At 31.8% G+C, this 23417-nt stretch overlaps 2 protein-coding genes across 5 annotated transcripts in view; both read left to right on the forward strand.

The window, feature by feature from the left end:
* Window positions 1-7060, forward strand: part of tna (Zinc finger MIZ domain-containing protein tonalli) — a 144467-nt gene extending 137407 nt beyond the window's left edge. For all 4 annotated transcript variants that reach the window (XM_080166243.1, XM_080166244.1, XM_080166245.1 and 1 more), the window contains 2 exons: window positions 3029-3140; window positions 3478-7060. In XM_080166243.1, the coding sequence (XP_080022369.1) occupies window positions 3029-3140; window positions 3478-3624 (259 nt within the window). In that variant the 3' untranslated portion in view covers window positions 3625-7060. The remainder of the gene's footprint in view (window positions 1-3028; window positions 3141-3477) is intronic.
* Window positions 7061-14019: 6959 nt separating this feature from the next.
* Window positions 14020-19857, forward strand: LOC145323743 (uncharacterized). The gene is made up of 4 exons (XM_080166242.1): window positions 14020-14121; window positions 14659-14744; window positions 18896-18959; window positions 19722-19857. The coding sequence occupies exons 1-4, from the start codon at window positions 14058-14060 to the stop codon at window positions 19811-19813; spliced, it is 306 nt and encodes a 101-aa protein (XP_080022368.1). The 5' UTR covers window positions 14020-14057; the 3' UTR covers window positions 19814-19857.
* The last annotated feature ends 3560 nt before the right edge of the window (window positions 19858-23417 follow it).

The raw sequence follows: 23417 nt of genomic DNA on the forward strand, positions 1-23417 counted from the left end.
CAAAGATAGGGATTAGAAGTATGATAAACCAAAAAAAATAGAACAAGACATTCAGGTTTCTATTTAAAAATCAGATATTTAGTAAAAGAAAGAAAAAAAAGCAAGGCAGTAAATTCTAACTTAGAAAAAAGTTTGATAAACTGTTATGATATACCTGGAAAAATTTTAGAATTATTGAGTGGCTATATTTTTTCTGCTACTTTGAATGTATTTGATTTTGTTTTACAATGTCTCTAGCTATAAAAGTTGCATACTGCATTGAAGTATCCACGTAAAGCAGTAAGAAAATATCAGTTATTTTTTTGTTATTTAGTCGGGTGGGGATTGCCGTGCCCCTTAAACAGTCATTTTTTGTTATAGAAAAAATGGATTGTCTGTTAGTAAGCACCAAGGCATTGATCTATTTTTACAAAATTTCAGTTTTAATTAATTATAACAGAACTTTTTTTTCCCATAAGAGGTAAAAGAAAAAAGCTTTAAAGGGTATACTTTTCTAGGTGCTTCCAAACCATAGGTATCTTGTATATGTTTTGACCTAACCCTCAACCAAACTTAACTGTAAAGCTGTTTACAAGATCTTATTGAACGTGTAGATAAACATCTAGACGCGCTTTAAGAAAACTATCTCAGCCATGAGAAAAAAGTAGCAAATATTTGCACAAACGTATGATAACCTTGCATTCTACCTTACCCTTTGTAACACTACCCCTCCTTCCTCCTAGCTATGTTTACCACCCCCTTCAAGTAAGTACACCCCACCCCCCACCCCCCCCTACCCTGTACAAGTTTACCCCCTAATTGTCCTTTTCCAAATTTTCGCAATACACTTGCAAAATTGAGTTATTTTAGACCTTCAGTTTTAGGTTTTTAATATATTTGAAGTTTTCTAATAGAAAATATCTTTAAACTAATTTCGAAGACAAGAAAAAGTTATTTATAGAACAGCTTTTCGCGGATGTTAAAATAAAAAATAATAAGATTAAAACCAATTTTGATTGCCCAGATGGGCCGAAGGACCTGGCAAACAAAACTGGTATTAATTTTATGAATTTATTTTAATATTCGTGGAAAATTGTCTGTAATATGATGTTATACATGATTTTTCAGTAAGGTTGAGAATCGGTTTCGAAGCCATACTTAAATAATTAAAACTTAGATTCTTAATCACTTAATTTGAATTTCTTCTAAAGTATAAAATATTTGAATTTATAATTTTGATATAAGTTTAAACCTATATAGGTCAGGTTAAGGGTAGGGAAGGAGAAAGTGTTCTCCTATTTCAACAAATATATATTTCAGCAAAAAATTTGATTTTCCCAAATTTAAGTTGCAAAATCCAGCATTTGTTCGTCTCTAATCATAAAGTGAGGAAAATTTGGTAGATTAATGTAGAAGATATTTTTCTACACAAACATGTTAGTAAACCAATGATTTGAGCAGTTTTTAAAGAACATTTTGTAAAAAAAATACTGCTTCTCAATGCTGTGCTAAGACAACATAGTTTCCGAATTTCTTTATTATTTTCTACTGTTAAGATATTAAGATACTAGGGTGATTTTTTTCTATTGGCGATTTCTCTTGGGAGGTTGGTGAACCTATGAGAAACTACCCTGTTAAGTAGAACCCGATCGGTTCAGCGGTTAGCAAAATCCTTCGGTACAGACAAACAAACAAACTTTTACTTTATTATAAGGATTATTCATTAATACAGATTAATACATTAATTAATCGTAAAAAAATTGCTTGGCCGTTCAGAGTTTTTCACGTTCTACCACCCTTGTTCTCTGCTCTGAACTTAACCTATCATAACGTTACCAAACGGTAAAATTTCTATCCGTTACAAAGATCCTATTTGACATACCAGAACAACCTAAATTCAACTGCTTGCACATCTCAAAATTGGCAACGATGCTTTTCTGCACATTCGCTTGCAACATGCTCTAAAATGCACACATTAACATAAAACAACTGGGATCCTGAATTTTTACTCATCAAAATATATTTTAAGAAAAACTAATTCACTCACTCTTAAAAAATGCTACTAATAGGACTGAGAAAAAGTATATTTAGATACTAAAAAAGAATTCATTTAACAATTGTATATGACCTTTATTACTTATTATACATCTTTTTTTAAGATAATATTTAAATTTAATTTTATATATAAATATTAGTAAAATACATGTTCTCACTACCTTTAGACAAATCTGAATATTGACTCGCACATTGGGCCTACATTATACAAAAGATTTCTTTAGTCAAAAATCCCAATAGTATAACAGCAAAATAACAGGCTACCTGGGACAGATATTCAATTGTTACACTTTGGCATTATTGTATGATTACTTTTTTTTGCATGGCCCTAAAAAATGGCAAGCCCTTGGCTGCATATGCTTTTTTAGCTCAAGTATTATAAGCCATTGAACCTATTAATCGTTTTGATTGGTAATTCTATTTGATTTATTAAAATAGTAGAACAGGGCATACAAAGTTCATGTAATATTTTGGGTTAATTAAAACTAAAACAAATTTTAAGCCTTCAGCTTCAATAACAAAAAAGTTAAAGGGATTTTATATTAACATTTGAGATAGATAAAAATTTTGAAAGCTACTTGTGGCAGTCTTTCAGCAGTTAAAGCGGTGTATTTTTTGCAGGCTTCCTTTAAATATTTCACTGAATTATAAATAAATATATAACATCTTTTCTAACTCAGAAGCTTAAAATCTCATGAATGGCATTTGACAAAATTTTTTAATAATTTTTAGAAGACCCTCCAGGAGTAAATTCTATTTAAATATATACTAGTGGCAGCGCCCCTAGCATCTTGCGGCTATGTATTCAAAAATGTAAGAAGGGGGATCGAAGAAACTACAAATATTAAAAGCATAAAAACATATGTCTATCTTGAAGTTTGAATATAAAATAAAATAGCCTAAAACCCATCCTTGCATAAAAAGGTGAACTCAATCAGTTCAATCAGACAAGAGCTCTAATACTTTTTATAATAATTTTTTTTTTTATTTTTAGTGCTGAAAAGAGCCACCAGGGTGGATTGTCAGACATCAAATCCGACTTTTCTCTGGATGATTTAAATTTTGATCCTGCTACACTCATAGGCGATACCAATGGAGATTTTAATGTAAGTATTCTTCAAAAGATATCGAATCTTTTAAAGTGCAACAGCTCTAAAGTTAGAGCACGTCCTTATGTGAAAATAAACGACCGAAAAATAGTAGTTTAGATTTTAGTTGACGATAACTGCTTGTAATTTTATAAATATTACCTAATCAACCTCCTTTAATTTGGCGAAACCTTTTTATTCTACTCGTACTTTTACATAAATGTTTTCAGTGCATTTCTTTTTGAAATGCATGGCTTTGAAAAATCTATTGGAAGTCTATATTTAGGTTGATCATTAATACATATTAAAAACTCTTTGTTAAAGTCTAGTATACACAAAATATTTCCTATTTCAGTTGAACAACATGGATCCCAATGACCTTTTATCCTTCCTGGACGGTCCAGTAGGAGAGCTGGCCACCCCTCCTTCCAGTGGGGCAGGTTCTGACTCGGGCAGCAAACAAAATTCTTCCCAAGACGACCTTCTAGCGCTTTTTGATTAAGACAATCTTTGTCAAAAAGTTTTTCAAACATTTAAAAGATCATGCAATGGTCAATTGCAACCTTAAAATGACTTCAAAAAAAAGGCTGAAAATCTAGAAATTAACATAGTAGAAGACATGTTAAAAGACACTCTAAAAGTGAAACAAACAAAAATCCGCTAAAATCTGTTCACATCCGCCATCTTTGTTTCTTTCCCGCCAGAGACTTGATCACGTGGTCACAAAAATCAGATTGCAGTGCTGTGTTTCTTATTTTGGCAATCTAAAGACATTTGAATTGTGACCATTTGATCTTTATAAAACATTATATACTATTTTTAAGTTAAAATCCAATGGCTTACTGTTATTTGTCAGCTACTGTAGAAAAAAAATTAGCCAAAAAATGAGATGTTAAAAAATGTGATTTTTTTTACATGTGTCACGTTTGCCATGAGACGGCTGACACGTGAAATTGGTACATGCGTTCACAAAAAAGATTCGTGGCAACTCTTATTCCTAAATTCATTATAGTATAAAAAAAGAGAGACTTATAAAAGTTGGTTCCTTAAGTGGTCTGCTAACAATAGTATGACAGTAAAAGTTCTGTACTGGCTAGCCAGAACATGTTCTGTGAGCAAAATATAACAAAAAACTTTAAGGTCGAACAGCCTCGAATCTCTTGTTTTATGAGAATATCTCTCTTTAAAACAACAAATTATTGTTGTAAAATTAGGAAAAGTCTTCAGAAAATCTGCCAAAAAAAAGCCACCGCCCAAACAAACTAAAATATTTACACAACAAAATTTATCTTGCTAAAGTAAAAAATGGCTGAGACATGAAGACATATTTTAAAACAGAATTGAAGCCCTTATATAAATTGTATAATTATACATATAATCTTGGCGTAATATAAGTGTAGATTTATGTATTTTGTCTATTATAAAAAAAATGATAAAATTGTATGCAAATTAGATGTAGTATATTAAAAAGAAAACATGTAGACATGTTAATTTTTTCTTATGCAGAGAGATTATGTAATATAAAATTGTAAAAAATATTCCTATAAATTATTATATTATATTATAGAAAAATATGCTTTACATCAAATTTACTTAAGCAAAAGCCAAATTGATGCAAACTGTAATAAAAAATGTTAAGTGTGCAAAAAAAAGTGATAAGTAATATAATTATTATTATGTACTAATGTTATTTAAACCTATTATTGTATATGTCTAATCTAAATTGTATTAATTATATTATTAATGTAAATTAATTGTTAAAGCCATGAAATATAATAATAGGTCGAAACTTAAATTTACCGGCCTTTAATACTTGAAAAAAACCTTTTAAGTGTCATATACCAAGATAAAAAACTATGTATTTGCCTTCAGATGAGAAATGTTTCTTATATTGCTGTATCAACTTATGTATTAAACACTAGAAAACCCATAAATTATGTAACAATTCTTAAGATGATTTGTATTCCAGCCCTGCTTAGACTTAAAATGTACTTTTTTGTAATTACATTTAAGAAATACAAAAAAATGTTTGGTAATTTTCTAGAAAATTCCAATGTTATAGGAACAATTTTGATAAACTATTAAAACCATTTTAGATTTAGTTACAAAATTGAAGCAAAAAAGGTCATGTGTGTTTTTATGTTTTTATCATAAAAAAAATTCAAACTTATATCTTTCACAAGTACAAAGCAAACAAAGAACTCCTGATTGTCGTTTTCCTACATTTTAACAGTAAAATTAAAAATAAAAAGATATCATTTTCTATAAAAAAAAGCTTTGGACGTCAGGTTTATTCTGATTTTTTAGATCTTTCAAGTTAATATCCTATGATTTAATGACTGTTTTTATGACTGTTTTAATATTGGTAATTTATTATGTCAATTAAATACATCTCATTTAAGCAAAAAATAGGTTAAGTTTAACATACTGCCAATACAGCAAAGTTTTAAGAGAGAAAAAAAAATCTATATAGCAATTTAATAATCAACATTTTAAACCTATTTCTTGCTTATTAGAGGTGTGATTTAAAATGTCCAAAGGTTGATTTTGAATTTTAATGCTTTTTATCACAGCAAAAAAAAACTTATTGAACCAAACTTAGAATGCTTGTACTTACCTACCAAAATAAAAAAAGTGAAATGAAATCTTACAAAAATGTTTGGATTATATGTTATAATGTATTATCCTGATAATGTCTGTTTGATTGCAAATCAATTAAATGTCAATTTATTTAAAGATTCTAAAGAACAATTAGTTTTGCCAATTGTTTTAGAATCATTTAAGAGTAATTTAGTGCTATCTAAAATGATTGTAGATCCAAGAAATAAAAAATAAAATTACTAGAATAAATCCTTTTTAATCTGATATGCAATGAAAATATGCAATTTGTTAAGATTCTAAACTTTTTATTCTCATGCCAATGAAGCTATGAATAATAGCATACTTGTTTATAAAAAATATTTCAATAACCATGGACTAAACATATATAGATTGTAAATTGTTAAAATTGTCAAATTATTATTTAATTAAAATTTCAATGCATTGTAAAGATAATTTTCAAAAAATGATTAAACTTTACTTAAAAACAAGTACAAAATTTAATGAATAATTAATGGCAAATGCAATATTGAAATATGAAAAATTTTACAACTTTATAATAATAAATAAGTGTTTTTAGCAACACTAAAATGGTGATATTACATAGAGATTCATGAAAAAATATTCAGTATTTTCATTTTACTAAATTAATGTTTAAGTACAATACATTTATCAAAAAGAAAATACTGTTTAAAAATAACTAAGAAATAACCTTTTTAACATTAGCTATAACTTTTATTCTCTTGTATAAGCTGTGCTATAAAAATGAAAATATTAATCTAATATTTTCTATGAAAACTTTTGCTTTACCCATTAAAAAATGAATCAATTGTATGAATGACAGAAAATGAGTAAATAATTTAAAATCTATAAATTGCGCCAGTTTTAATATCTCAGTGTTAATAAATATTATTATTGTATTATTACAATTATTGAAAATAATTATTTTTATTATTTTTCAAACCAACTGAAATGCCTTTCATTATCTAAGTATTCTGTTTTATCTTTCTGTTATCTTATTATTTTATATATAATAATAATGTGTAATCTTATGTTTTTAATATGCTGGTGTTTTTTTTTGAATGTATGCTTTATGAACAATTATTTTTTTTAGTAGCAATCCTATGAAAAAAATATAATTTTAAAAAATGTACTACTAACCCTTTTTCTAGTCAGTTCATATGCCTGGATGACTAATATAGCAGAATTTTTTTTGTATAAATGCCTTTTTTCGGGGGAATACTGAGGGTTTTTAAGAATAATGTTTTTTTTGAGAATTAGAGTGTATGATAAATTTACAAATATGTAAAACTTGTAAATATAAGATTATTTTCTACAAATTTTGTGTTATTTATTATATATATAAGGATGACAACATCCATGAAAGCGAAGCCCTAAAACGGTAGGACAGATGAATAAGTTCACCAGTATTCACCCCAAATACTGTTTTGAGATCTTGTTTTTCATTGGTGCTGATAAATAAAAAATTAGCAGTGCAAACTTGTAACCAAAAGATGATCTACATTTTGTATTTATAGTAAAATCATCCAAAATGAATAACAAAGCTGCTATTCCCCCTCCCTCCCCCCCTAAAAAAAGTCTTTTACTTCTTTTCAAGGTTAAAATAGAAAGTGGGGATTCCCTAAAGTATCACTATAGGCCTTTAGGTGGGTTGCCGCAAGCTGTCTATAATACGAAGTGATAAATAACCGTTCCCTCACTAAAATAAAAAATAAATTTAAAGGGCGAATATAGGTTCGATATGATATGAGCTTATATGAAAGGTGCCATTACATACTTTTAGAATATCTATGCCAAATTTAAAAATTCAAAAAAATCCTTAAGTAGATTTTGCAATTTTCTGTTTCAATTGAAAATATGATAAATCAGATTGCCGACAAACCGTTTATTTTAGTCCTTTACAAGACCTTTTTTTTGACTATTTTGCTTAAGATTGATTGACTATTACATTGGCACGCATCTTAAATGATAATTTAAATGTTTATTATTGTAGATTAAATACTCTTTTATTCAATTTTTAAAAAGCGAAAAAATAATTTGCGTAAAAGTGCGCCAGGAGAATTGACTAGGGTAAATAGTACGTCTTAAAGTTTATTTTCTGTACAAAGATCATTGATTAATTCTGGAAGATATAAATACCCTCAAGTACGCATTTTCAACACACACACACACGAACATTACACGGCCACAAAAAAACAGGGATTTGAAATCATTCTTCCTCCAAGAAAATTTTATCGATTATTTTTTTTTTACTTTTTTACAATAATTGATGTTTTTTTAAACTTTTAAATATTTTACTTTATATATTTTGTATGAAGATAGAAGGAGGGTATATTTACTACGGTGGGTCGATTTTGGACATTTTTTTTCTGAGGCCAAAGCGGGGATCTGCACTCAATTTATATAGATATAATACACCTCTGGGGGATTTAAAATTTATCCTAAGTCTTAAAACCGCTGACGACCAGACATTCAATTGTATAGCTATTTGTAAATGGGAGTAAAAAATTTATTGAATCAGAACTATGGCTTCATGGTGCTCCCTGGAAATGCCTTGAGGAGCTGAGTCAGGAACTTTTGTCCGTTTCAAAAAATCTCGTTCCTAGCCTGAGAAAATCTAATAAACCTCTACAAATTGGACAATTCTCAATAAATCTTTAAAAATTTTGGTTTTTTAGTGATTTCTAAGGCTAGGAACGAGATATTTTGAAACGGACAAAAGTTCCTGATTCAGCTCCTCAAGGCCTTTCCAGGGAGCACCATAGTTCTGATTCAAAAAAATTTTTGAATGTCGTCTTTGCATACTAATAAGTAATGAATTATATTTTTAAGTTGTCGTGTTCTAAAACTCAATTTTTTAACATTCTTTTTCGGTCAGAAATGTTTTTAGGGTTAATTTTATCTGCTGCATATCCCCGCTTTGTCTAATTCCGATATGAACCCACCCTAATATTTACCCCTGATTAATTGGTTTCCACGTTATTACGACTATCCTTTAATGAAAGCTTTTTAATTCAAACTTGCTACGAAGCCTTGTGTGATGCTAGGGTGTTTGAGTTCTTAGGGAACCACCCTAATTACATAATATTATCTTCAGATAAACAGGTTTTAAGCTATAAACAGACTTATACAATTAGATATGTCAATATCTTTAAGTTATTTATAATCTATGGAATGGCACGGTTTTTTTGAGCCCATATCATATTCAACCTATATTCGCCCTTTAACACAAAAAAAACACTAAAAAACTTGGTAAACTTAGCTGGAATTTTCAGTGAGGTTTCTTCCGTCCCTTTCGTGCTTTTTGTGTTTAGATACTTATAAATGTCGTCATCCTTGTTTTTATTTTAACAACACTAGGTTGAAAAAGATCTGTTTTATGAGCATTTTTGACCAAATTGTGGCCAAATAATGACGAAACACATAAAAGGTAACATACTTTATATACTTATAATACTAATAATTAAATCTCGGTGCTCGGCAGCCGTGTGTAAGCCGCCAATTTAAACTAGTTTTGATAATCATTAAAAAAGTATAATGAACGGCCGACTTATAATATTAAAAACGGATTTAGATATCAAGTTGAATTTTAAGGTTAGAGAAGCCTTTATTTTCCTCAGGCTTTTGGTAGGTTATATGAAAACAAGGATGACAATATCCATAAAAGCAAAGCTCTGAAATGGAAGGACTTAAATGACCGTTAACGGAGTGTCAGAACTGAATAAGCAGATTATCAAAAAACTATCTCTTTTGCAAGATATTAATGTTGTCGCATTATTTCAATTTCAAAAGAAAGCCCATATTATACCCAATAGTTTTCTTGATTTTTTGTTTAAAAGTAATAATCTTAAATTTTTCCCGTTATTTTACTGTCAAAAAAAATTAAAGAGAAATAGTCAAAAAAAAATTTTTATTTTTTTTCTCATAAAAATCAAATTAAGAGGCTAAACTAAAAAAATGCTTTTCAATGCTGCTTATATTAACCCCTTCTAAACCACTGTTAAGTTTTGAATTAGATTCTCAATCACTTTAAGAATAAACAAAAGTAAAGTTGCAAAAGTATTTAAACACATGATAGTGTTTAAGGACATACTTACATATTCAGGACTTAATTATATAGACGCTTTGCTTATAAGATTGTACCTTGTTGTAATAGAAAACAGATAAATTAAACATACAAAAATGTCGTACCAATCATCATGCAAAATTTATAATCGATTCGATTGATTCTTAATAATTTATTTCATTTAAACACAAATAACATGAAACAAACTAAACCCAGAACCACTTCATTATGCAATCTACATTTTCCTGGATATTTTGTCTATGGTAGTCCATAAGTGTACAGCTTTACAGCACATTGTTTCTATTTGCTAAAGCAACAGGTATGATAAAAGAAAAAAACTCTTTTCAAAGTAAAATGCTTATATTTCAATCAAAATCTACATTTTTGCATTTTTTACCGATTCACTTCATTATGCAAATCAAAAGAAAATCAATAGGAAAACGTTTGTTTTGCACTTTTCTCCACTTTTAAAAAATGATTCTGATAAAATAACAATTTTTTAAGGGATTTATGCATTAATTATAATGAAAAACAGTTTAAGGTAGATATTAATGATTTTTCTAAATAAGAAATAATTGAAAAAAAGAAATTCTATCTCTATCACTTTAGATGACAGCTGCTGACCCCTAGTCTTATGGATGAAGCTAAATACATGTTAAAGATAAAAATTACCCTGAAAAGTATACAAAAATATTTTTTGATGTGTTAAAAAAAGTCCATTTTAAAATCTTGATTTTGAGGTTGATGGCCTTTAAGATGCTCTTACTAGTGGTGAAGGTGAGCTAAATGTTATCTAAGTACATGACCATTATAACAACTTGTCTATTAACCTATGTACCATTTTTTGAAGTCATAGCAGCCTCCAGTGGAGCCTCTCGACATGAAATATAACCATTATCTAAAAACTACATTATTTACTTTATGAATTTTAGTAATTAAAATTGCAATTTTTTTCGTTTTTAATATTGCTTGACTGAAGGCTGCTATGACAACAAAAATTGGACCATAGTTCAATATATAAGTTTTCATCATGGGCATGCACTCTGATAACATTTAGCTCACCATCGCCACCAGTAAGAGCATCTTAAAGGCCATCATCCTCAAAATCAATATTTTAAAATGGAGTTTTTTAACACATCAAAAAACATTTTTGTATACTTTTCAGGCTAATTTTTATTTTTAACATGTATTTAGCTTCATCCATAAGACTGGGGGTCGGCAGCTGTCCTCTAAAGTGATAGGGATAGAAATTCTTTTTTTCAATTATTTCTTATTTAGAAAAATCATTAAATCTACCTTAAACTGTTTTTCATTATAATTAATGCATAAATCCCTTAAAAAATTGTTGTTTTAACAGAATTAATTTATAAAAGTGGAGAAAAGGGCAAAACAAACGTTTTCCTGTTGATTTTCTTTTGATTTGCATAATGAAGTGGATCGGTAAAAAATACAAAAATATAGATTTTGATTGAAATATAAGCATTTTACTCTAAACAGAGTCTTTTTCTTTTATCATACGTGTTGCTTTAACAAATAGAAACAATGTACTGTAAAGCTGTACACTTATGGACTACCGTAGACAAAATATCCAGGAAAATGTAGATTGCATAATGAAGTGGTTCTGGGTTTATAATATTTTTGGATTTTTATGTTAAAATACAGAAAATTATTTAACATTACACAGATAGTTATGTTTTTAAAGTTCAGTTGATGTTTGATGTTTTTAAAATGATTTTTATTTCATGTAAAAAAAATCATTCACAAAATAAGTAAATAAACAAACATTTAACTAATGAGTACAAGTTATTATTATAGTTATAACACAATGGGACAAAATCATGATAAGTTAGAAGGGTTTAAAATGAATAATGTTTATGAGATTATCAGCAACACAATGTTACAACATAATAATATACAGGCAAACTATAATTGTGAGTTTGATCTTGTGTAACATAATATGATAATTAACAGATGATAAAAGTTTTCCTTGTTTAGTTTTGTTTAGAAAGATAAATTTAGCTATTGTCACTTTTTACACTTTATACATGATCCACATAGACAAATATCAATGCTTCTCTCTTTGCTGATTTCTTCCGCAGGATACCATGACTTGAAAGTGTCAAGGATGACCACAAATCGTCGACAGCAAGACGAAAAAGTTTCAATAAAGAAACCCCTTTATCCATGATGGCTGATGCCTGGTATGGATAAGACCATGAGGAGATTCATACTGAAAAATCAGGAGTTATGTCAAGAACAAAATAGTAATCTCCAAGCTAATTTGTTTTAAAGTTCCAAGATTTACCCATGGTGTTGTAGATTTTGTGGGGGTGCAGTAGTGCATGATATCATATGACACGCTAACCGTCATCTCTAACTGGGTGGAGTTGTCTCTGGTAAAGGAAAGGTGGGTGATCACTAATGGACATGGGGGTAGGGAGAACAAATAATTCCCCTATCTTCTTTAAAGGATTTGGAAAACATATACAATATACACAAAAAAAAATGTATATAAATTAAAGCTAGCTTTCACTGAAAGGTTTTAATATGTGGAAATTTCTTCTTGATGGTATTGATTCGTTTTCACTACTCGTTCAATGGGTTCTTACACATTATTTCAACCCATATTAGCTATAAGTTGACTTAATAAGAGAGACTGAAAAAATTCAGTCCCTAACGGGAACTATATTAGGAAGACGTCCACACAGCATCAGAGTTGCGACATAACTGAAATTTATAATCGATAGAACAATTTTAACCTGTTTAAAATAACGAAAAGAGCTAACCGTTACGGACGGACGTACGGACCGACCCTAAATATAGAAAAACTTCGCTTTTAATAAATAAAATAAAATCATTAGCATCAGATGACTTTCTTCTTGAAGACACAAAAATACTGTAATATACATATGCCCCAAGTTTTATTTTATAAAGTACATTATAGTACACTTATATAACTAACAAGATATGTAGTCCTTCAAAGTTGCAAAAAAATACAATTTTGCAAAATAGTAAAGACAAAAAAAATGAACAATCTGTTTAATATCTAATATATTTAAATACTGTTTAATTTTTTTGGCTGTATTATATTCTGCTTTGTTGGAACGTAAACAGCTTTTAGGCGCGTCGTTGTGTTACTATACGCTCTGCGTGCGTATTGCTTCGATGGTATCTTTGAGTACGGCTTGATTGAAAGGCTTTTCTACAATATTGGTCCGTTTGTGAGTTGCTTTGTCGTACCGTTTTTTATTATTATTATTGACTTCCCTTTAGACTCTAGCTAATGTGCATTTGTGGAATGTGTTTTGGAAAAATAGCCTAAAACCCTAAAACTTTTCTAGAAATAACAAACCAATTCGTGGATATATTTTCTTTATTTGTTTTTTAAATTATTTAACTTAATTTTTTAAAAGTATATATTTGTTTGTTAATTAATTAAAATCAACATTTAATACATCATATTGATTGGTACATAAAGTTACGCTGGTATGCCTAAAAATCTCCTTGTTAAAAATATTTTTGGCATTAGATTGGAATATAATATACATAGAGTTCTGAAAATTCTTCATTTCAAATATTCACGTACTTTGTATTGTCATATAATTTTATTTTTAAGACAAATATTGTCTGTTTAAAAATATTTGAGTAGCTTTTCTACTAAAACGTCAAAAAGCATATCTAATAGACCCCTGAATATTAGCCCCTTAACCACTAAAAAGCATTCTATATAATAATTCTTTGGTAAAGGTTATAAGATGTTTAGTAGTTAGCACAACCAGTTTCATACTTTTATAAGCAATACAGACTTGCAGTTAGCATTTTTATCTCTTGTTTTTTTCTTATTATTTGAGAATAAAGATAAAAAATTAGTTATAAAACATTTAATAGCAAAAAGGTGTGTTAATAATAAGTGATTTTAGAGTTAATAACGTGTAAATAGGAAAAATAAATGCATATTGGTTTAAATTTAGACAAAGCTTTAAAATCGATTTGAATTAACAGTATCCAAGTCCCTTAAGACAATTAAGAGGGGTCTATACACCCCCATAAAACAGCCAATTGGGGTGTTAATTGAAAAAGACACCCCTAACCTTTATTAGTTCGTTGCTATGTATATCAGTGTTATGTTGATTTAATAACAGCATAAACATATACAGTAGTTAATTAATATTTATATCTATAATAAAACAGCTACTAATATTTTACAGTGAAATAAAAATGTGAAAGAAAATAGAATAAAACTTGCAAAAATGTATGTGATGGACCCGATTTGGACCCCCTTGGACAGGGGGTTATACTGTCTAGCGTTTGTAGGTAATATTTTAATATTTGTTAAGAGCGAAGCTTTTCTATATTTAGTGCCTTACCAGCAATAACGGATATCCTTTATCATGAACTTATTCATATAAATTTAAAACTGGGCATGAAGATTCCTGTATCAGTTAGGTACAATTCAGAAAGCGTAGCAACTCTATAAACAATACAACAAAATCCGTATATATATACTGAAATAAAGTTCTAATGATCATTATTATAATAACCTTGGGGCTTCCGTCAAAGTACTTAGCGAGCATAGAACATCTACAACACCTTATTATTTAGATACACTAAAAATAAGGCAAGATAATTTTTTGATGTTGTTAACTCTTTAAAAGGTATCACACTGAGGAGCTACCTTGTACCTAATATAACCTAACCAAACCTAACCTAACGAAGAACCCAAATCTTTTAAAACCTTCCCCTCCACTACCAAAAATCTTAATATAATTTCAAATTAAAGGTGAGCAGACCCATTTTTTGGCTCGCAATGCACTTTGAGGGAAACCACCATTCCATAACCTTTTATTTAAGGATATATAATGATGTACATATGCTGGGTGAACCATGTGATGGCAATACCAACACCTTCAATAGAATTCTTTGTTTCCAGACATCAGGTATCTATCTATCCCTCCATCCATCTATCTATCTATCTATCTATATATCTTTCTATCTATCCATCTATCTATCTATCATATGCTGGGTGAACCATGTGATGGCTATACCAACACCTTCAATAGAATTCTTTGTTTCCAGACATCAGGTATCTATCTATCCCTCCATCCATCTATCTATCTCTCTATCTATCTTTCTATCTATCCATCTATCTATCTATCATATGCTGGGTGAACCATGTGATGGCTATACCAACACCTTCAATAGAATTCTTTGTTTCCAGACATCAGGTATCTATCTATCCCTCCATCCATCTATCTATCTATCTATCTATATATCTTTCTATCTATCCATCTATCTATCTATCATATGCTGGGTGAACCATGTGATGGCTATACCAACACCTTCAATAGAATTCTTTGTTTCCAGACATCAGGTATCTATCTATCCCTCCATCCATCTATCTATCTATCTATCTATATATCTTTCTATCTATCCATCTATCTATCTATCATATGCTGGGTGAACCATGTTATGGCTATACCAACACCTTCAATAGAATTCTTTGTTTCCAGACATCAGGTATCTATCTATCCCTCCATCCATCTATCTATCTATCTATCTATATATCTTTCTATCTATCCATCTATCTATCTATCATATGCTGGGTGAACCATGTGATGGCTATACCAACACCTTCAATAGAATTCTTTGTTTCCAGACATCAGGTATCTATCTATCCCTCCATCCATCTATCTATCTATCTATCTATATATCTTTCTATCTATCCATCTATCTATCTATCATATGCTGGGTGAACCATGTGATGGCTATACCAACACCTTCAATAGAATTCTTTGTTTCCAGACATCAGGTATCTATCTATCCCTCCATCCATCTATCTATCTATCTTTCTATCTATCTATCTATCTATCTATCTATCTATCTATCTTTCTATCTATCTATCTATCATATGCTGGGTGAACTATGTCATGGCTATACCAACACCTTCCATTGAATTCTTTGTATCCAGACATCAGGTATCTATCTATCCCTCCATCCATCTATCTATCTATCTATCTATCTATCTATCTTTCTATCTATCTATCTATCATATGCTGGGTTAACCATATAATGGCTATACCAACACCTTCCATTGAATTCTTTGTTTCCAGACATCAGGTATCTATCTATCCCTCCATCCATCTATCTATCTATCTATATATCTATCCATCTATCTGTCTATCTATCTATCTTTCTATCTATCTATCTATCATATGCTGGGTTAACCATGTGATGGCTATACCAACACCTTCCATTGAATTCTTTGTTTCCAGACATCAGGTATCTATCTATCCCTCCATCCATCTATCTATTTATCTATATATCTATCCATCTATCTGTCTATCTATCTATCTTTCTATCTATCCATCTATCTATCTATCATATGCTGGGTTAACCATGTGATGGCTATACCAACACCTTCCATTGAATTCTTTGTTTCCAGACATCAGGTATCTATCTATCCCTCCATCCATCTATCTATCTATCTATCTATCTTTCTATCTATCTATCTATCATATGCTGGGTCAACCATGTTATGGCTATACCAACACCTTCAATAGAATTCTTTGTTTCCAGACATCAGGTATCTATCTATCCATCTATTAATCTATCTATCTATCTATCCATCTATCTATCCATCTATCTATAGATAAATAGATATATAGATTAGACTATAAAAGTTTTAAAGATTTTTAATCAATATAATAGATTTGAAATCTGCATAAAATTTTAAGGATTTTTTATAAAATTCGTTTTTTATATAATTCTTTATTTAAAGGCGCAAATACGATTTAAGTTAATAAATTTTGACCAATAGGATAGCTGGATTGGAAACTACCTACGCTCTAATTGGTTGAATGATGTACGTCACTTAAGCTTCTCCAATCAGAGCGCAGATAGTTTTCAATCCACCAATCACAGATCTCAAAATTATTTAACTTAATTTGTATTTGCGCCTTTAAATAAAGAATTATATAAAAAACTAATTTTATAAAAAATCCTTAAAATTTTATGCAGATTTCAAATCTATTATATTGATTAAAAATCTTTAAAACTTTTATAGTCTAATCTATATATCTATTTATCTATCTATCTATCTATCTATCTTTCTATCTATCTATCTATCTTACTATATGCATGGTGAACCATGTGATGGCGATACCATCACCTTCCATAGAATTATTTGTTTCCAGACACCAGGTATCTATCTATCCCTCCATCCATCTATCTATCTATCTATCTATATATCTTTCTATCAATCCATCTATCTATCTATCTATCATATGCTGGGTGAACCATGTGATGGCTATACCAACACCTTCAATAGAATTCTTTGTTTCCAGACATCACGTATCTATCTATCCCTCCATCCATCTATCTATCTATCTATCTATCTTTCTATCTATCCATCTATCTATCTATCATATGCTGGGTGAACCATGTTATGGCGATACCAACACCTTCCATTGAATTCTTTGTTTCCAGACATCAGGTATCTATCTATCCCTCCATCCATCTATCTATCTATCTATATATCTTTCTATCTATCTATCTATCATATGCTGGGTGAACCATGTGATGGCTATACCAACACCTTCAATAGAATTCTTTGTTTCCAGACATCACGTATCTATCTATCCCTCCATCCATCTATCTATCTATCTATCTATCTTTCTATCTATCCATCTATCTATCTATCATATGCTGGGTGAACCATGTTATGGCGATACCAACACCTTCCATTGAATTCTTTGTTTCCAGACATCAGGTATCTATCTATCCCTCCATCCAGCTATCTATCTATCTATCTTTCTATCTATCCATCTATCTATCTATCTATCATATGCTGGGTGAACCATGTTATGGCTATACCAACACCTTCAATAGAATTCTTTGTATCCAGACATCAGGTATCTATCTATCCCTCCATCCAGCTATCTATCTATCTATATATCTACACATATATCTTTCTATCTATCCATCTATTTATCTATTTATCTATCATATGCTGGGTGAACCATGTGATAGCTATACCAACACCTTCCATTGAATTCTTTGTTTCCAGACATCAGGTATCTATCTATCCCTCCATCCATCTATCTATATATCTTTCTATCTATCCATCTATCTATCTATCATATGCTGGGTGAACCATGTGATGGCTATACCAACACCTTCAATAGAATTCTTTGTTTCCAGACATCAGGTATCTATCTATCCCTCCATCCATCTATCTATATATCTTTCTATCTATCCATCTATCTATCTATCATATGCTGGGTGAACCATGTGATGGCTATACCAACACCTTCCGTTGAATTCTTTGTTTCCAGACATCAGGTATCTATCTATCTATCTATCTATCTTTCTATCTATCTATCTATCTATCTATCTTTCTATCTATCTATCTATCTATCTATCTTACTATATGCATGGTGAACCATGTGATGGCGATACCAACACCTTCCATTGAGTACTGTATATCCAGATATTAGGTGCATATTTTTCTTTCTTTCTATCTTTCTCTCTATCTTTCTATCTATCTTTCTATCTATCTATCTATCTATCATACTATCCATCTTTCAAATTATCTTTCTATCTATCTATCTTTCTATCATTTTTTTATCTATCTTTTTATCTATCTTTCCAACTGTCTTTACATCTATCTTTTTATCTATCCATCTTTTTATCTATATTTCTTTCTATCTTATCTTACTATCTATCTTTACTAGTGGCTATGCCCCTAGAGCCTCTAGGGGTACTTAAAGTGGTAATGGAAAATTCGTACCCCTCCTTATTTAAAATTTTAGTTTTTATAGGAAAAAGTTGAAAAAATTGTTTTGGGTGGTTATTTTTATTGGAAGGGTGAGGATTCCCTCCCCCCAAATAGTTAGAAACTTTTCATGGACCTTTAAGAAGCTTCACTGTAAAGAGAACCATATCGGTTCAGAGGCTAGCGAGATCATTGCTACCGACATAAAAAGCTTACTACTTTATATAATAGGACATCCAACCATCTATATATTTTTCTATCTATAATTTTTTAAATCTATTTATCTGCATAATACTATCTATCTACAATATGTAGGCAGACCCAGTGCCTAGTGACGACGAAGACGACTGGATGAAAGACGACATCTACTCCATGTTAGATAACAGGAAAAATTATCTAAATGTTTTTTTCTAAGCGCAGCTTCTTTATATGTCGGCGTTGTCTGTACGTATGTAGAACATAATATCATAATAATTTTAATAATGCTAACTGATTGCATTTAGCTAATGTTAATAACAAAATATTGGAAAACGTACATGAAAGTGTTTGCGGAAAAAGTCAAATAGGAAGTCATAGGGAGTGCTGTTCTTTGTAAACAAAGAAAATGTCATCATATCTATAATACAAAGTAGAACGATGTCTGTCTGTTTGTTTGTCTGTCTGTTTGTCTGTCTGTTTGTCTGTCTGTTTGTTTGTTTGTAGCGAAGGATCTCGCTAACCGCTGAACCGATCGGGTTCTCCTTTACAGGGTAGCTTCTCAGTGGTCCTGGGAAGGTTTATAACTATTTTCTTGGAGGGTGGGACACCCCCAAACCCCCAAAAAATGAAAAATACCCCCCCCCAAAAAAAAAAAAAAATTTTTCTTTTTAAAACTAAAATTAATATAGTGGGGTCGACTACCTCCCCCCCGCCAAAAAAAAATTTCCTCCCCACAAAAATTTTAAAAATTTTTTTTTTATTTTTCTTTTCAATCTAAAATACGAAAATTTGGTTTGATCAAACCTCTTGGGGCGAAGCCGCTAGTGTTATATAAACTTTTAAGTTTCTAAACAACTCCCTGAATAATAAATCCTTATATTTCTTCTAGTATATTCTTTTTTTTAAAGTTTTCATCTAAAATGAAAAAAGATAATTTTGATTTATAACAGGAGGAGAGATGATATTTTTTCATTAAATGATAACAGAAGAGAAATTAGAAGAAAAAGAAATAATTCCTTCCTTAATTTATTCTAACTTTAATTGTCATCTTTAATGAAAATTGAAATTGGCTATAATCTAAAGAAAACCCCCCTATAAAGAAAAATAATCACTAAATTTCCCTTAAAAAAATATGTAGGGGAGGGAATATCCACCATTTAGAGTCGGCTGTGGTTAAAGAACATTAAAATGCAATTTTTTAATCTTTATTAAATAAAGTTATTTCCAGTGGTTCGAAACCGATTAATATCCGCTAGATTAGAATCGGTTCTCAGTTATATTAAAATTTTAATGTATAGCATCGTATTACAGACAATTTTCCACGAATATTAAAATAAAAATCATGATATTAAAATACTATTATTGCTATATATTTGTTTATTATATCTGCGGAAAGCTGTCTATAATACGATCCGATAAATAACAATTAAATGTATTTTAACTAGAATGTGATAAACTTGTGCCATTGAAAATGTTAATAAAGGGGGGGTTTTTTAATGCAACCATCTCGTAATCAGTGAGCAAATGGCACTTAGAATTCGAATTTCGAGCTAAAATTTTGCTTGAGTAATCCTTGGTAGGTCTATTTTCCCTAAATCGAACAAAAAGTTGGAAAAGTAATGGCTCGCGGCTGGCAGCTCAGCCGTTTAGCCGTTTTTTGCCTATTTTTAGAGCAAATTCATCATTAATTACGTAGGAATCAACTTTTTAGAACATATTTTTGGTTTAATTCATGTTAAATGATAGCAATAACCATTTTTTAAATTTCTAGTACCAGCTGCTAAACGGCTAGAACCGGCTGAAAACGGCTAGGAGCGGCCAAGAGTATGAAGAGTAGATAGGGCTTATGACATGTCTAGGGGTAGGTTTTTATGGGTGCTGAGCTCAAAAATACTACTAAAAATAGTGACGGCCAATCCATATGGCAGCTGGGTAACAGCTGCAGCTCAGCTGCGAGCGGCCAAGATTAGAATTAGTAGATAGGGCTTGTGACGTGTCTAGGGGTAGGTTTTTATGGATTCTGAGCTCAAAAATGCTACCAAAAATAGTGGCGGCCCATCCAAATGGCAGCTGGGTAACGGCCGCAGCTCAGCTGGGAGAGGCCAAGAGTAGAAAGAGTACTTAGGGCATGTGACATGACCAGGGTTAGGTTTTTATGGGTGCTGAGCTCAAAAATACTACCAAAAATAGTGGTGGCCAATCCATATGGCAGTTGAGTAATAGCTGCTGCTCAGCTGCAAGCGGCCAAGAGTAGAATGAGTATATAGGGCTTGTGACGTGTCTAGGAGTAGGTTTTTATGGGTACTGAGCTCAAATATACTACCAAAAATAGTGGCGGCCCATCCATTTGGCAGCTGGTTAACGGCCGCAGCTCAGCTGGGAGCGGCCAAGAGTAGAATGAGTAGATAGGGCTTGTGACGTGTGTAGGGGTAGGTTTTTATGGGTGCTCAGCTCAAAAATGCTACCAAAATTAGTGGCGGCCAATCCATATGGCAGCTGGTTAACAGCTGCAACTTAGCTACGAGCAGACAAGATTGGAATTAGTAGATAGGGCTTATGACGTGTCTAGGGGTAGGTTTTAATAGGTGCTTAGCTCAAAAATGGTACCAAAAATAGTGGTGGCCAATCTATATGGCATCTGAGCAACAGCTGCAGCTTAAATGGGAGCAGCCAAGAGAAGAATGAGTACATAGGGCTTGTGACGTGTCTTGGGGTAAGTTTTTATGGGTACTGAGCTCAAAAATACTACCAAAAATAGTGGTGGCCCATCCATATGGCAGCTGGGTAACGGCCGTTGCTCAGCTGGGAGAGGCCAAAAGTAGAATGAGTAGATAGGGCTTGTGGGCTGTAGCTGTTACCCAGCTGCCATATGGATAAGCCGCCACTATTTTTGGTAGCATTTTGAGCTCAGCAATCATAAAAACCTACCCCAAGACACGTCACAAGCCCTATCTACTCATTCTACTATTGGCCGCTCCTAGCTGAGCTGCAGCTGTTACTCAGCTGCCATATATGGATTGGCCGCCACTATTTTTAGTAGCATTTTTGAGCTCAGCACCCATAAAAACCTACCCCGAGACACGTCACAAGCTCTATCTTCTCATTATACTCTTGGTGGCGCGCAGCTGAGCTGCACCTGTTACCCAGCTTCAATATGGATGGGCCGCCACTATTTTTATACCATTTTTGAGCTCAGCACCCATGAAAACCTACCCCTAGACACGTCACAAGCCCTATCTACTCTTTCTACTCTTGGCCGCTCGCAGCTGAGCTGCAGCTGTTACTCAGCTGCCATATAGATGGGTCGCCACTATTTTTGGTAGCATTTTTGAGCTCAGCACCCATGAAAACCTAACCCTAGACATGTCACATGCCCTATGTACTCATTCTACTCTTGGCCTCTACCAGCTTAGCTACGGCCGTTACCCAGCTGCCATATGGATGGGCCGCCAGTATTTTTGGTAGCATTTTGAGCTCAGCACCCATAAAAACCTACCCCTAGACATGTCAAAAGCCCTATCTACTCATTCTACTCTTGGCCACTCGCAGCTGAGATGCAGCTGTTACCCATCTGCCATATGTATTTGCCGCCACTATTTTTGGTAGCATTTTTGAGCTCAGCACCCATAAAAACCTACCCATAGACACGTCACAAGCCCTATCTACTCATTCTACTCTTAGCCGCTTGCAGCTGAGCAGCAGCTATTACTTAACTGCCATATGGATTGGCTGCTACTATTTTTAGAAGCATTTTTGAGCTCAGCACCCATAAAAACCTAATCCTGAACACGTCACATGCCCTATGTACACATTCTACTCTTGGCCTCTCCCGTCTGAGCTGCGGCCGTTACCCAGCTGAGCTGCGTCCGTTACCCAGGTGCCATTTGGATGGGCCGCCACTATTTTTGGTAGCATTTTTGAGCTCAGCACCCATAAAAACCTACCCCTAAACACGTCACAAGCCCAGTCTACTCATTCTACTCTTTGCCGCATGCAGCTGAGCTGCAGCTGTTACCCAGCTGCCATATGGATTGGCCATCACTATTTTTAGTAATATTACTCATACTCCGCACCCATTAAAACCTACCCCTAGACATGTCACAAGCCCTATCTACCCTTCATACTCTTGGCCGCTAACAGCCGTTTTCAGCCGGTTCTAGCCGCTTAGCAGCTGGTACTAAAAATTTTAAAAATGGTTATTGCTATCATTTAACATGAATTAAACCAAAAATATGTTTTAAAAAGTTGATTCCTAAGTAATTAATGATGAATTTGCCCTAAAAATAGGCAAAAAACGGCTAAACGGCTGAGCTGCCAGCCGCAAGCCGTTACTTTTCCAACTTTTTGTTCAATTTAGGGAAAATAGATCTACCAAGGATTACTCATGCAAAATTTCAGCTCGAAATTCGAATTCTAAGTGCCATTTGCTCACTGATTACGAGATGGTTGCATTAAAAACCCCCCCCTTTTTTTCAAATATTTTTTTTGTGTTTTTAAAACAAATCTCTTTTTGTTTTTATTATAGTGATGAAAAACTGATGGTATTTAACATGTATTTACACATTGATATTATTACAAAAATGTAACAAAAATAAATATATATAAGTTTTAGTGAACTTTATATTCAATAAGAGATAAG

Source organism: Acartia tonsa, chromosome 7 (genome assembly GCF_053477335.1).
Source record: "Acartia tonsa isolate MP-2025a chromosome 7, ASM5347733v1, whole genome shotgun sequence".
NCBI lineage: Eukaryota > Metazoa > Arthropoda > Copepoda > Calanoida > Acartiidae > Acartia > Acartia tonsa.